This window comes from Bos mutus, chromosome 26 (genome assembly GCF_027580195.1).
Source record: "Bos mutus isolate GX-2022 chromosome 26, NWIPB_WYAK_1.1, whole genome shotgun sequence".
In the NCBI taxonomy this organism is placed as follows: domain Eukaryota; kingdom Metazoa; phylum Chordata; class Mammalia; order Artiodactyla; family Bovidae; genus Bos; species Bos mutus.
Window position 1 is genome coordinate 35,455,665 of NC_091642.1, and position 15,088 is coordinate 35,470,752.

General features: G+C 41.5%; 1 protein-coding gene across 1 annotated transcript in view; it reads right to left on the minus strand.

Annotated features, from left to right (window-relative positions):
* LOC102280731 (cytochrome P450 2C18) overlaps positions 1–14,335 on the minus strand; it is a 43,020-nt gene extending 28,685 nt beyond the window's left edge. The window contains exons 1-4 of the mRNA XM_005907260.3: positions 14,046–14,335; positions 6,366–6,528; positions 6,043–6,192; positions 3,087–3,247 (exon numbers count right to left, since the gene is read on the minus strand). Of these exons, the coding sequence (XP_005907322.2) occupies positions 3,087–3,247; positions 6,043–6,192; positions 6,366–6,528; positions 14,046–14,213 (642 nt within the window). The 5' untranslated portion in view covers positions 14,214–14,335. The remainder of the gene's footprint in view (positions 1–3,086; positions 3,248–6,042; positions 6,193–6,365; positions 6,529–14,045) is intronic.
* Positions 14,336–15,088: the final 753 nt, after the last annotated feature.

A 15,088-nucleotide genomic window follows, 5' to 3' on the forward strand; every position in this document is an offset into this window, starting at 1 on the left:
CATATAAAATAATTCTTTATGCTGATAGAGGTATTTAAGGGAGAAAACTCTGACCAGGTGATAAAAGTTGACAGTAATTTCCTATAGTCATACAACAACCTTATGTTATTAAAGCATTTTTATGTCAATTCTCTCTTTTTCTAAATTAATTCTTCTTTACAACCTTGAAATACAGAGTAAGATGAATTACTATGATACACATTTTATAGATGAGGACAGAGGTTAAGGAAGTTTGGAAGTTTTATCATCCCAAGCCCAATCACCTGGTCAGCTAGGACACCAACTAAAGCATCAAACACCCCTGCCCTGGCCAGTGTTCCCGGTGGCATCTCTGTTCACAAACTTTCTTCCTCTCTGAAAGAGATATTCTCTTTCTTCCTAAAGTAGGATATTTCTGCTAAGTAATATGATGAGGAAATCACCAAGTGCGATTGGAGGACAAGCCTGTGCACAATGGAAACCTTCCAGTAAGGGCCTGGACGTTCATTGAGTGCTGTGGGCATGCTTCTGGGCAGTCACCAAAGTAGTTTATGGAAACTGGGTTTTGGTGGGGTAGTAGAAAAAAACCACTGGCCAGGGAGTCAAGAGTCTTGAATTCCAGCTTTATATTCAGGCTTTTCTTTTCTTTGTAAAATAAAAGCACAGCCACCTTTCCCAGATGTTTACTTTATGACACTAAGGCAGGATTGTTACTTTCAAACATTCACTTAGAATAACATCAGCAAAAATGATGCAGTAGACAACTCAGAAGGCCTTAAAAAGCGTCAGAAAATTAAGCAAAAACTATCAGAATCAACTTGTCAGAACTCCAGAGCACCAAGGTTTACAGCAATCACATAAATGTTGAATCAAGGATAAGACAACTTAAAAACAGCAGAAAAGATCTGTTATTGTTTTTTCTCCTTGTCCCACCTCCTTCCTTGGCAGTGGCCTTAGCAAGGGCAGCTTGTGGTATGGGAGCCTGCTTCCTCATTCTGGTGGTACCAGGGCAGACCTCACTAACAAGGAACTGTGTATCTGTGTTCTAACCTGTCTGGGGCCACCTGAGGCATTGACACAGAAACTTGTTTTTGTTTCATCTGACTTGGAACTTAGGGTGGAAACACAGTACGGATGTCTCAAAGACCTGGCAAGATTCATGAAAAACCCACAGTTGCCTGGAGCAAAGGATTACAGTTAAGGCACACAACAGAGCCCCAAACTCCAGAAAGAACAGCTGGGGAGGGAGTGCCTTTAAGAAATCAGCACATTCAAAAGCACCCATGTGTACTGAGGAATTCAGAAAGCTATACATATGCCCAGGGCAGGACACCTGCTAAGAAAAGACCTAAGAAGAGACTAAGCTATCACCTCTGGCTGATCTCTAGGCTGAGTGCAAGTAACAAGCGAAGACCAAGACAGAGTTGAAAATAACCTGGCTAAAGGATTCCCAGGCTGCTCAGTGGTAAGAGAACCCACCTGCCAACGCAAAAGTTCAGTCCCTGGGTAAGGAAGATCCCCTGGAGATGGAAATGGCAACCCACCACAGTATCCTTGGGATACTGGGAAATCCCTGGGAAAAGCCAGGATACTGGGAAAAGCCTGGGAAATCCCATGGACAAAGGAGCCTCGCAGGTACAGTCCATAGGATCACAAAGAGTCGGACATGACTAGCAACTAAGCACACAAGGACAAATCTAGGAGTCATTTCCTTCCCTTTATTTCCTCCCTTTCTCCCTTTCTTCTTTCCTCCCTTCCTCTCTATCTCCATCTCTTTGTCTCACTTTTCTTCTCTTAGGATCCTCACATTCAATGGCATTGCTATCCACAGACTCACAGATATGAAAACAAGCTATAGAGGGAGAGGAGAGGATAGAGGGGCAACACAAGGGTAGTGAGGGAAAAAAAGGGTTTTATAGGATTATATGAAATCTTGTGTGTGAAACTTCTGAAAACTGTAAAGCACTATAGATTTTAAAGAATATTTTATTCAATTTTTTAAAAAGAAAAAAGCAAAAAAAACACCAAAAAACAAAAATCAAAAAACTCTATTCAAATACTAGTTGAACATAATAAGCTAAAGGAACAGAAATTTCAGCAACCACACTAGACAAAAAAAAAGAGATTGTGCCAAAACAGTTTAGAAAAGTCACTAAATAAATGAATAGCTACAGCTTGCAAAAGTCAATGGAGAAGGCAATGGCACCCCACTCCAATACTTTTGCCTAGAAAATCCCATGGACAGAGGAACCTGGTAGGGTGCAGTCCATGGGGTCACTAGGAGTCGGACACGACTGAGCAACTTCACTTTCACTTTTCACTTTCATGCATTGGAGAAGGAAATGGCAACCCACTCCAGTGTTTTTGCCTGGAGAATCCCAGGGCAGAGCCTGGTGGGCTGCCGTCTATGGGGTCACACAGAGTCGGACACGACTGAAGCGACACAGCAGCAGCAGCAGCAAAAGTCAAACAAACAGAAACTATATCAAACTAAAAAAAACAAAACAAAGAGGGGAAAATCTGATTCCCAGTTGCCACATTGGTGGATGAAACTGGAGCCTATTATACAGAGTGAAGCAAGCCAGAAAGAAAAACACCAATACAGTATACTAACACATATATATGGAATTTAGAAAGATGGTAATGACAACCCTGTATGCAAGACAGCAAAAGAGACACAGATGTATAGAACAGTCCTTTGGACTCTGTGGGAGAGGGAGCGGGGGATGATTTAGGAGAATGGCATTAAAACATGTATAATATCACATAAGAAATGAATCGCCAGTCCAGGTTCTATGCAGTATACAGGAAGCTTGGGGCTGGTGCACTGGGATGACCCAGAGGGATGGTATGGGAAGGGAGGTGGGAGGGGGGTTCAGGATGGGAAACACGTGTACACCCGTGGTGGATGCATGTTGATGTATGGCAAAACCAATACAATATTGTAAAGTAAAAAATAATAATAATAATAAATAAATAAAATAAATAAATTAAAAAAATGTTCAGTTTTCAAACATTCTCTTCACAGCTTGGTCCATACTGAATTATGAACTTGTCAGAGAAAAGAACACAGATGACTTCTCAGGAAAAAAGGAGCATGCCCTCACCTGCATCCATGGGGAGCTCACAACCTGGAGATTTTCATTAAATTTGTCTAGCAAGTTAAGAAAATTCTGATCTGTATAATCAAACCGATTTTGGAAAATAATGGAGCAGATCACATTGCAGGGAGCGCAGCCCAGGATAAAAGTGGGATCACAGGGTGACCCTAAAGAATGGAAAAGATTTATAAAACACTGTTAAAATATAAATATACAACTTTGCTGTGGATAACAGATAATTATAGAATATCTAAATCAACATTTACATAGAAATTCCCTTATCAGCAAAAATTTAAGTATGCTTAAAATACATCATTATTGCCTTTAATATGAGTTGACCATACCATCCTTTGTTTGTTTAACAGACCTTTTTTTTTTTTAACTTTTTAGCTGGGCTGCACAGTTTGAGGGATCTTAGCTCACCAACCACAAACTGAACATGGACCCATGGCAGAGAGAGCCCAGAATCCTAACCATTCAGCCATCCTAGTTTGTTTAATAACTTGTTCCCAAAATCTCCATTTCCTTCACTGCCTTGAGCCAAATTGTTGGTTATTTTGAAGTATGGAAAAAAATGTTAAAGGTCCGGTTAAAAACAACAATTCAAGTTATCTATCAGTACAGAATCACATCTATCTGGTAAGCTAAACAATTAAGCACTGATGTAAGAAAGAAAAAATATTTAGGAACCTGGGAACCTTTTATATATAATAAATAGTTGAAGGAATGACTGGTAGGATCAAGAAAGGAAGAGATTTAAGAGAGAAAGATTATGGAAAAATTCAGGTGTTTGATGGAAAAATGAGTAAAAGTCATCCACATTGTATGAGAAGAAAAAGTAACACAAATAAACTGCAAACTCTAAGATTTGTTTGCCTAAAATAAAAGTAAGAATTCTCCACTTCAAACTTCAATCACAAAGCAAACAAGAAAGGTTAAAATGAAATGTCCATGTGTGTGACGACTAAAATCTGATTTTTAATCTTTCCTATCAGGTCACTGGAGAGGAAGACTTACAAAGCAGATAGTTTGGAATCCAGACCGAAAATAAGATTCATTGTGACAAGCGCTTCATAAATCAGTACAGCTAGCAGTAGGGGTGAAAAATTACCCTAAGAGTTTTAATCCCAAACCCAATTGTTTTAAAATGTACTTGGGGTTTTATTTTTATTCACATGATGAGGTCAACAGATCAGGAGATGATAGCCATAGAGAAGATAGTTTATTCCCAAGAGGAGGGGTACATCACCCAGGACCACGTGGGGAAGCACCAAGATTGGTCAGGAGACAGCATGGAGCAGAGCTTTCACAGGGGTTTCACGGAAGAAATGAGCAAGGTGGGGTCAGTATGCTAACTAACCTTAGGATTGGATAGTTTGGATAATTTCAGAGGGCTCTAGGCAGTAGGGAGAAGGCAATGGCAACCCACTCCAGTACTCTTGCCTGGAGAATCCCAAGGACGGAGGAGCCTAGTAGGTTACAGTCTTCGGGGTCTCGAAGAGGCGGACACGACTGAGCAGCTTCACTTTCACTTTTCACTTTCACGCATTGGAGGAGGAAATGGCAACCCACTCCAGTGTTCTTGCCTGGAGACTCCCAGGGACGGTGGAGCCTGGTGGGCTGCCGTCTATGGGGTCGCACAGAGTCAGACACGACTGGAGTGACTTAGCAGCAGTAGCAGCAGCTAGGCAGTAGGGATGGTCCCTGGTTGTCCCATAATGCCTTGGGTTAATTTAGGGCAGGGAGAATATTGGCTTGGTGTGTGAGGGTTTCATAAAGTAGGTATCCAGAGGGTATGGGCTCTGGATGGTTGGCTTAAAAATCAAAGGCACGCTCATAGAAAAGATGTGATGCTCTATCTCAGGATTAACTAACCCTGGGAGAGGCAGTTGCTCCCCAGGTCTGCAAGGCCTTCCAAGATGTCAAAGTATCATAAAATATGGAAAATACAAAACATGGGAAAAGGAAAGTGAAAGTCTCTCAGTCATGTCTGACTTTTTGCAACCCCATGGACTATACAGTCTATGGAATTCTCTAGGCCAGAATACTGGAGTGGGTAGCCTTTCCCTTCTCCAGGGGATCGTCCCAACCCAGGGACTGAACCCAGGTCTCCAACACTGCAGGCAGATTCTTTACCAGTAAGGGAGGGGAGATAAATGTAAAGAGAAAGTTGAAGTTGGAAGCAACTAATTAGGAAGGCAGGCTGAAATCCAAATAAATCATTTTATAACCTCGTATTTGTGTAAACTTTAGGATTATTCTATAGCATCTATTTCTTAGAATTCATAAAACAATACTGTAACTTAGAAGCAACATTAAATAACTCAAGCTGATAATTTTAAAACAGTTGTTTACAAGGAAATCACAATAGATGAGGCCTGCACTGAAGGATACCTAAGTAATTAGAACCATAGAAAAGTATCGTTACTGGCTAGAACTGTAGGCAATGAGTGTCTGAAGAAACCCTCAGACATCTGAGTAAGGTTGACCATACAAATACAGGCCAATTAAGTGAAAGCACATGCCCTCCAAAGGGGCATGATGAATTCATTCCCACCGTGTCCACTTGACAAGTATTCCCTGATGAAATGTTCTGGAATAGATAACCCAAACTGACACTATGGGGAGGGAAATTGCTCTCTAATGCACACACACACAAAAATGAGACTCAAAACCTCCTACCTTCATGTCCTAATGATGTGAAAACAAAAATTTCAAATCAGAATAGGATTAAATGACCTTTAATCCACACTATATGCCCCATCCTGGGTGTACACACACAACAAGCATAGATACACAAAAGCCCTCTTGGCTCTCTCCTCTCTCTCTCTCTTCTCCATGGGAAGGCTGAAAACCAGGAACCGTATAAAAGATGTGGCCGCCCCTGAAATGTTTCCAAGGGCGTCCCTGGAGAAATGAGCGGTCTGCTGAGGTCAGAATTACAGAGCATAGAATCACCCACCGTTGGTTTTTCTCAACTCCTCCACCAGGCAGTGCGCTTCTTCTTGAACGCGGTCCTCGATGCTCCTCTTCCCCATCCCAAAATTCCGCAGGGTCATGAGGGAGAAGCGTCGGATCTCCTTCCATCTCTTCCCGTTGCTGAAAATGATTCCTGCCAGGAGGGGAAACAGAGACTAGGAGGGAGGCCCTAGAGAAGGAGGAGTGAGCTGACACTTGGCAGCCTCAGAGATGGACCAAGCTCTGCTGAGGGGGCTTTTCAAATTCCTCTTTTCCATTCTCCCCACCCCCATTACCAATGTTGGACACGTGCATATGCACACTTACCATATCCTTTATTAACTCTTTGAGACATTGGGATATTGCCTCTTCCAGAAAATTCTTCTCCCTGATCAATTAGGGCTTCTTTCACTGCTTCATACCCATGCAACACAACAGTGGGCCTCAGGCCAAAATACACTGTGAACACAGGGCCATAGGTGTTTGAGAGCTGGGAAATGGAAAGAAAATGCAAATATTAGCAAAAGAAGTCACAATTTGGTCTACTTTGCTCATGATTAAGACTTATTATCATAATATTGTTGATAATTTATTCTCCCACACATAACTACAAACATTTCTGGATCTTATATATCAATATCAGTTCAGTCACTATCATGTCCAACTCCTTGCGACCCCATGGACTGCAGCACACCAGGCCTCCCTGTCCATCACCAACTCCCGGAGTTTACTTAAATTCCTGTCCATTGAGTCGGTGATGCCATCCAACCATCTCATCCTCTGTTGTCCCCTTCACCTCTCTACTTCAATCTTTTCCCATCAGGGTCTTTTCCAGTGAATCAGTTCTTCACATCAGGTGGCCAAAGTACTGGAGTTTCAGCTTCAGCATCAGTCCTTCCAACAAATATTCGGGACTGATTTCCTTTAGGATGGACTGGTTGGATCTCCTTGCAGTCCAAAGGACTCTCAAGAGTCTTCTCCAACACCACAGTTCAAAAGCATCAGTTCTTTAGTGCTCAGCTTTCTTTATAGTCCAACTCTCACATCCATACATGATCACTGTAAAAACCATAGCTTTGACTAGACAGACCTTTGCTGGCAAAGTAATGTCTCTGCTTTTGAATATGCTATCTAAGTTGGTCATGACTTTTCTTCCAAGGAGCAAGCATCATTTAATTTCATGGCTGCAGTCACCATCTTCAGTGATTTTGGAGCCCCCCAAAATAAAATCTGTCACTGTTTCCACTGTTTCCCCATCTATTTGCCATGAAGTGATGGGACCAGTTGCCATGATCTTAGTTTTCTGAATGTTGAGTTTTAAGCCAACTTTTTCACTCTCCTCTTTCACTTTCATCAAGAGGCTTTTTAGTTCTTCTTCGCTTTTTGCAATAAGGGTGGTGTCATCTGCATATCTGAGGTTATCGGTATTTCTCCCAGCAATCTTGATTCCAGCTTGTGCTTCATCCAGTCCAGTGTTTCTCATGACGTATTCTGCATATAAGTTAAGTAAGCAGGGTGACGATATACAGCTTTGAGGTACTCTTTTACTCTGGTTCCATTTGGAACCAGTCTGTTGTTCCATGTCCAGTTCTAATTGTTGCTTCTTGGTCTGAGTATAGACTTCTCAAGAGGCAGGTCAGGTGGTCTGGTATTCCCATCTCATTCAGAATTTTCCACAGTTTATTGTGATCCACACAGTCAAAGGTTTTGGCATAGTCAATAAAGCAGAAGTAGATGTTTTTCTGGAACTCTCTTGCTTTTTCAGTGATCCAATGGATGTTGGCAATTTGATCTCTGGTTCCTCTGCCTTTTCTAAATCCATCTTGAACATCTGGAAGTTCACAGTTCACGTACGGCTTGAAGCCTGGCTTGGAGAATTTTGAGCATTACTTTACTAGCGAGTGAGATGAGTGCAGCTGTGCAGTAGTTTGAGCATTCTTTGGCATTGCCTTTCTTTGGGATTTATAAGTATGATAATTCAACATCCATTCATGAGGGAAAAAAAAGCAGTCTCACTAAAGTGGGTATAGAGGGAACATATCTCAGCATAACAAAGCAGAAGACCTAAATAGACCTTTCTCTGAAGAAGCACCTACAGATGGCCAACATGCAATGAAAAGATTCTTTAAATCACTAACAATCAAAAAAAAAATCACTAACAATTAGAGAAGTGAAAATTGAAACCACAATGAGGTACCATTGTGGTTATCATCGAAATGTCTACAAGTGCTAAATGCTGAAGAGGGTGTGGAGGAAAGGGAAGCCTCTTACACTGTTGGTGGGAGTGTACATTGGTGCAGCCACTAAGGAGGACAGTGTGGAAATTCCTTTAAAAACTAAAAATAAAACTACCATATAATCCAGCAATTTCACTCTTGGGTATATACCAAGAAAAAAAAAATGGGACTCTAATTCAAAAAGATAACGCATCCCAATGTTCACAGCAGCACTACTTACAATAGCCAAGACATAGAAGCAACCCAAGTGCGCTTAACAGATAAATGGCTTAAGTATATGTGGTATATACATACAATGGAATATTGCTAAGCCATAAAAAAAAAAAAACAATAAAATGTTGCAGCAACACAGATGGGCCTAGAGAATAAGCTTAGTGAACTAAGTCAGAAATAGATGGGGAAACAGTGGAAACAGTGTCAGACTTTATTTTGGGGGGCTCCAAAATCACTGCAGATGGTGACTGCAGCCATGAAATTAAAAGATGCTTACTCCTTGGAAGAAAAGTTATGACCAACCTAGACAGCATATTGAAAAGCAGAGACATTACTTTGCCAACAAAGGTCTGTCTAGTCAAGGCTATGATTTTTCCAGTGGTCATGTATGGATGTGAGAGTTGGACTGTGAAGAAAACTGAGCACCGAAGAATTGATGCTTTTGAACCGTGGTGTTGGAGAAGACTCTTGAGAGTCCCTTGGACTGCAAGGAGATCCAACCAGTCCATTCTGAAGGAGATCAGCCCTGGAATTTCTTTGGAAGGAATGATGCTAAAGCTGAAACTCCAGTACTTTGGCCACCTCATGTGAAGAGTTGACTCATTGGAAAAGACTCTGATGCTGGGAGGGATTGGGGCAGGAGGAGAAGAGGGACAGAGGATGAGATGGCTGGATGGCATCACTGACTCGATGGACGTGAATCTGAGTGAACTCTGGAAGTTGGTGATGGACAGGGAGGCCTGGCATGCTGCAATACATGGGGTCGCAAAGAGTCGGACACGACTGAGCGACTGAACTGAACTGAACTAAGTCAGAAAAAGAAAGATACTACATGATATCGCTTATATAGAGAATCTTTAAAAAATACAAATGAATCTATATACAAATTGTAAACAGACTCACAGACACAGAAAACAAATTTGTGGGTAACCAAAGTGGATGAGGGACAAATTAGGGGTAAGAGATTAACAGATACAAACTACTATACATGAGACAGAAAAGCAACAAGGCTTACCATACAGCACAGGGAGTTACATTCAGTAACTTGTAACAGTGGAGAAGGCAATGGCACCCCACTCCAGTACTCTTGGCTAGCAAATGGACGGAGAAAATGAAAATGCTCCTCCTGCCATGGACGGAGGAGCCTGGTAGGCTGCAGTCCGTGGGGTCGCTAAGAGTCAGACACAACCAAGCAACTTCACTTTCACTTTTCACTTTCATGAATTGGAGAAGGAAATGGCAACCCACTCCAGTGTTCTTGCCTGGAGAATCCCAGGGACGGGGGAGCCTGGTGGGCTGCAGTCTGTGGGGTCGCACAGAGTCGGACACGACTGAAGCGACTTAGCAGCAGCAGCAGCAGCAACTTGTAACAGGACACCATGAAGATGGCGGTGCCCATCACCAATTGGGCCACAAAGCGATTGCACTGGGGGGAGGTGCCAGTGGGAGCCTGGGACACCTGAGCGGTGGTACCACTGAGCACGAGGTGCTGGAAGTGGATCAAGTGCAAAGCAATGTGCTCGTCCTGAGTCTGGAATCCCAGCCCAGGCGGCTGATCACCAGCAGCTCCTCACTAATAGACCACCAGCAGCTCTGAGGTGGCGGACAACTCGGCCTGACACCAGAAGCATCACCTGGTAGACTTCCTAGCGGCAGTGGGCAGCCAGTTCTAGGAACAAGCGTCCTAGATACATGCTGTGTACTTGGTTACTTCAGTTGTGTCTGACTCTTTGCGACCCTATGGCCTGCAGCCCACCAGGCTCCTCTGTCCAGGGGATCATCCCAGCAAGAATACTAGAGTGGATTGCCATGCCCTCCTCCAGGAGATCTTCCCCACGCAGGGATCGAACTGGCATCTCCTGCATGTCCTTGATTGCAGGTGGATTCTTTACCACTGAGTCACTGGGCAAGCCCCTGCATGCTGTAAAGCAAACGCCTACCAAAGAGTCCCCGAGGGCAGCAGATGGTAAGGGAAGGGGGAGTCAGTTTACATCACAGACAAGTAACAAATCCTCAGATTGTTTTAGTTGTTGGACACCATATTAAGAATGGCCTTTCTTACTCAAAATAGGAAAAAGGGATTTCTACATTATAAAATGGCTTCAGCCATTAAGAAAACTCCCTTCAGTGGTTCAAACAAACATATCCTTCATTCATTCTCAAGACAGACGAACTTACATTCTTCCCTTATGTAAATCAAACCACAGAGAAGGGAGTATACTCTAGGGCTCACAGGTGAGTAATTTCATTATTTATATAAGTTGGTTCTGTTTGTGTAATAGTGGGATATTTTATTTCCTGATCCTTAAACGTTAAGGGCTACCACAGAGAAGTATGATTTCCAGGGCTAATCTCTTTTAATAATTACTTTACATTAAAGCCTAAATGCTATTTTTCCTATCCTGTCCTTCTTTCTGTTTTTGAAGACAAGAACAATGAAAAAGAGACAGTATAAGAAACTATGGGTACTTTTATATCAGGTGTATATCTCACTGGATTTTTTTGTTGTTTAGGAAGCTAATATAGTTCTCCTTAAAACAGGAGAAATGTTAAAGGAAGCCATAGTTGGCATTAGAAATTATGGTAGAAATATTAATAGTTTCTTTTCAAAGAAGAGAACAAAAGTCAGTACTTGACTTTCCAGAAAGTTTCTTATTCAGTTTTCAAGTCCCTTTCCTGGGTTCCATAGAATTAAATGTACTCCTAACTTTTTTTTTTTTTGCTTAGTAAAAAAGGTAGCAATGCTTTATAAATTTATAAACATTTAGTTTTAAGTTTCAAATTCTGTCCCCAGGCAGATTGCAATTTGAGATGAACTGAAAAGGAGCCAACAAGATAGAATACAGGACAATTATATGCGTATATTGAAAGATAAAAAGGGATAAAAAATTTTAGGTCAGATTTAAAGGGTTTGGAATCAAGACTTCAGTTAAATTAAGCTCTACATTCACTAGACAAGTTGATCCTCCGGAAATGTTTCTAAAATCTGAAAAATCAAGGTAAGCACCCCTTTTCCCCCTGAGGATCTAGTGAAGCGTAAACACAAAATGGTTTACAATCAGATTTGTTCTAGAAAATCTTACAGTCACCAAAGCATGGCTTTAGAGTTCAAATTCTAGGTGTTTTACTACCTGGGAATTACTTGGAACAAGTCACTTCATATGCAGAAATGGAGATGTAATAGTTCAGTTCAGTTCAGTCGCTCAGTCGTGTCCATCTCTTTGTGACCCCATGAATCGCAGCACGCCAGGCCTCCCTCTCCATCACCAACACCCAGAGTTCACTCAGACTCACATCCATTGAGTTAGTGATGCCATCCAGCCATCTCATCCTCTGTCATCCCCTTCTCCTCCTGCCCCCAATCCCTCCCAGCATCAGAGTCTTTTCCAATGAGTCAACTCTTCGCATGAGGTGGCCAACGTACTGGAGTTTCAGCTTTAGCATTAGTCCTTCCAAAGAAATCCCAGGGCTGATCTCCTTTAGAATGGACTGGTTGGATCTCCTTGCAGTCCAAAGGACTCTCAAGAGTCTTCTCCAACACCACAGTTGAAAAGCATCAATTCTTCGTCACTCAGCTTTCTTCACAGTCCAACTCTCACATCCATACATGACCACTGGAAAAACCATAGCCTTGACTAGATGGACCTTTGTTGGCAAAGTGATGTCTCTGCTTTTGAATATGCTATCTAGGTTGGTCATAACTTTCCTTCCAAGGAGTAAGTGTCTTTTAATTTCATGGCTGCAGTCACCATCTGCAGTGATTTGGGAGCCCAGAAAAATAAAGTCTGACACTGTTTCCGTTGTTTCCCCATCTATTTCCCATGAAGTGATGGGACCGGATGCCATGATCTTTGTTTTCTGAATGTTGAGCTTTAAGCCAACTTTTTCACTCTCCACTTTCACCTTTATCAAGAGGCTTTTTAGTTCCTCTTCACTTTCTGCCATAAGGGTGGTGTCATCTGCATATCTGAGGTTATTGATATTTCTCTGGCAATCTTGATTCCAGCTTGTATTTCTTCCAGTCCAGCATTTCTCATGATGTACTCTGCATAGAAGTTAAATAAGCAGGGTGACAATATACAGCCTTGACGTACTCCTTTTCCTATTTGGAACCAGTCTGTTGTTCCATGTCCAGTTCTAACTGTTGCTTCCTGACCTGCATAGAAATTTCTCAAGAGGCAGGTCAGGTGGTCTGGTATTCCCATCTCTTTCAGAATTTCCCACAGTTTACTGTGATCCACACAGTCAAAGGCTTTGGCATAGTCAATAAAGTAGAAATAGATGTTTTTCTGGAACTCTCTTGCTTTTTCCATGATCCAGCGGATGTTGGCAATTTGATCTCTGGATCTCTTTGAACTATAGTTTTTCTGGGTGTTTTGTCCAGGAGTGATTTGCTGGATCATGTGGTGATTCTATTTTTAGTTTCCTGAGAACCCTCCATACTGTTTTCCATAGTGGCTGCACTAGTTTCCATTCCTACCAACAGTGTAGGAATGTTTTCTTTTCTGTACATCCTCTCCAACATTTGTTATTTGTAGACTTTTCATTATTTAGGCCATTTGGACCAGTGTGAGGTGATATCTCACTGTAGTTTTGATTTGCATTTCCCTAATAGTGATGTTGAGCATCTTTTCATGGGTCTATGGCCATCTGTATGTTTTCTTTGGAGAAATTTTTACTAAAGAGAAGACCCAAATTTCAACATGGCTTAGTTGCCCTGTAGTGCCTAAGACATTTATTGGTAACCCCTGTGCCTACCTCAGAACCAATATACAACTGACTGCTTCTAGAGCACTTGTAAAGCTCATCCCATGGGAATTCTGACTCAGCTGTAATAAATACTAGAAATCTACATTTTTAAAAACCACCCTCAGTGATTCAAATGCCCAGCCCAATTTAAGATCCGCTGCTATTACTGACAGGAAGCAAGCAAGCATCACAGAGTCAGTGCCAGGACACGCAGCAGCTCATGAAAGAACAATTACTTTCATCTAGCATCATGTCTTGAAGAAAGCAGCTTTGTGCAGAATCCAAAAGGATTTTGTTACCACCCCAGCTGGCTCTGAATAATGACTTTTTCCTTTCATTCACTCATATTTGTCCTGATCCCAAGCTATTTCCTTAACATCAGGCATAGTTCACTTCTTCACAGAAGTTAAATTTTCATGGTTATTCTGAACAAAACGTGCAGTTTATATAATTGATGACTTCTTGATGACATCGCTAATCACAAAACACTTCCCTTATCATTTATCTTCAGCCAAAAATCATAGCAAATGTGGTGAAACAAAGAAGAGAAGCAATACTCCAATCTTTTGCCACGTTATCATTTTGATTCAGTTATACAGAGACCTAAATGTTTCTCTACTCAAGAAATGCTTTCCACTCTTCTTGACAGTGACAGACAAAAAGTAATATTCCACTGGAGTATTTGCTTTAAAATGACATATTTTAGTAATTTTAAGATATTGTAATGTATTTTAATATATATTTTTTAAAGCAGATGTTCACTTACTTACCCTTTGCAAACCACTGGAGGAACATAAAACCTACTTACATTGCTTAAGGATTTGCCAATGTTCTTAACATCTAACTGTAGGATATTTCCAAGAATCGGGAGAGGAGTGGGGCCCGGCGGTAGCTTCCCTTTCCCAGAGCTCTGTTTCCAGAGTGAGAGGAGAAGCAGACAGGAGAGACAGAGCACCAGGACCACAGCCAGATCCATTGGTGCCTTCTCTTCTTACTCAGAAGACTGTGAGCCTGAAACCTAAAGCTTTTATAACAGTCCCTGCTAATTCAACCTGTGCCTCTAACTCAGAAAGTGAACAGTCAGCTAGGTCTACTTTAATCTCTCTTTTGAAGGGACTTTAGCCCTGCGATAAAGGTTAAAATATGGTGCTGTTTGTTTTGTTCTTGCCGTTTTTTTTTTAATGACCCATCTGAGCATTCCAGTTTAACAAGTCGGGGGTGGAACAACCTGGTGAGTTTTCTTTAAACACTCCAGGAGGTTGATGACTAGTGAACTAATAAATGATTTAATCAAAAAGTTGCTCAACATTCTGGATTCTCTGACTGGTAACCAGTTGAGAATTTATGACTTTGAGGGCAAATGTTGTATATTACAAAATGCTTATCCTTTAATGCTTTATCAGATACTAATATATTTGTCCTTGAAAATGAAAGCCTTTTGAAATATTTTACTGTACCATACTAACATTATAGCTTCTTAAACATAAACCAGGTAATATAACTCATACATCTTGAAGGTCTAAACATGTATCAAGTTCTTAGCTAAAAGAAAATTTACATATTTTACCATTAAATTGGAGAAGGCAATGGCAACCCACTCCAGTACTCTTGCCTGGAGAATCCCAGGGACGGTGGAGCCTGGTGGGCTACTGTCTATGGGGTCGCACAGAGTCAGACACGACTGAAGTGACTTAGCAGCAGCAGCAGCAGCAACCATTAAATTATCCTCCCCCTCCCCTCAAAAATATCACTAGAAGAAAAAATTTTTAATTTTTCTTTTTCAAATGGGGAAAGGGAAATTATTCATAGAGAACACAAGGTGTGTCCAGTGTCCCACAGCTAATAAATGAC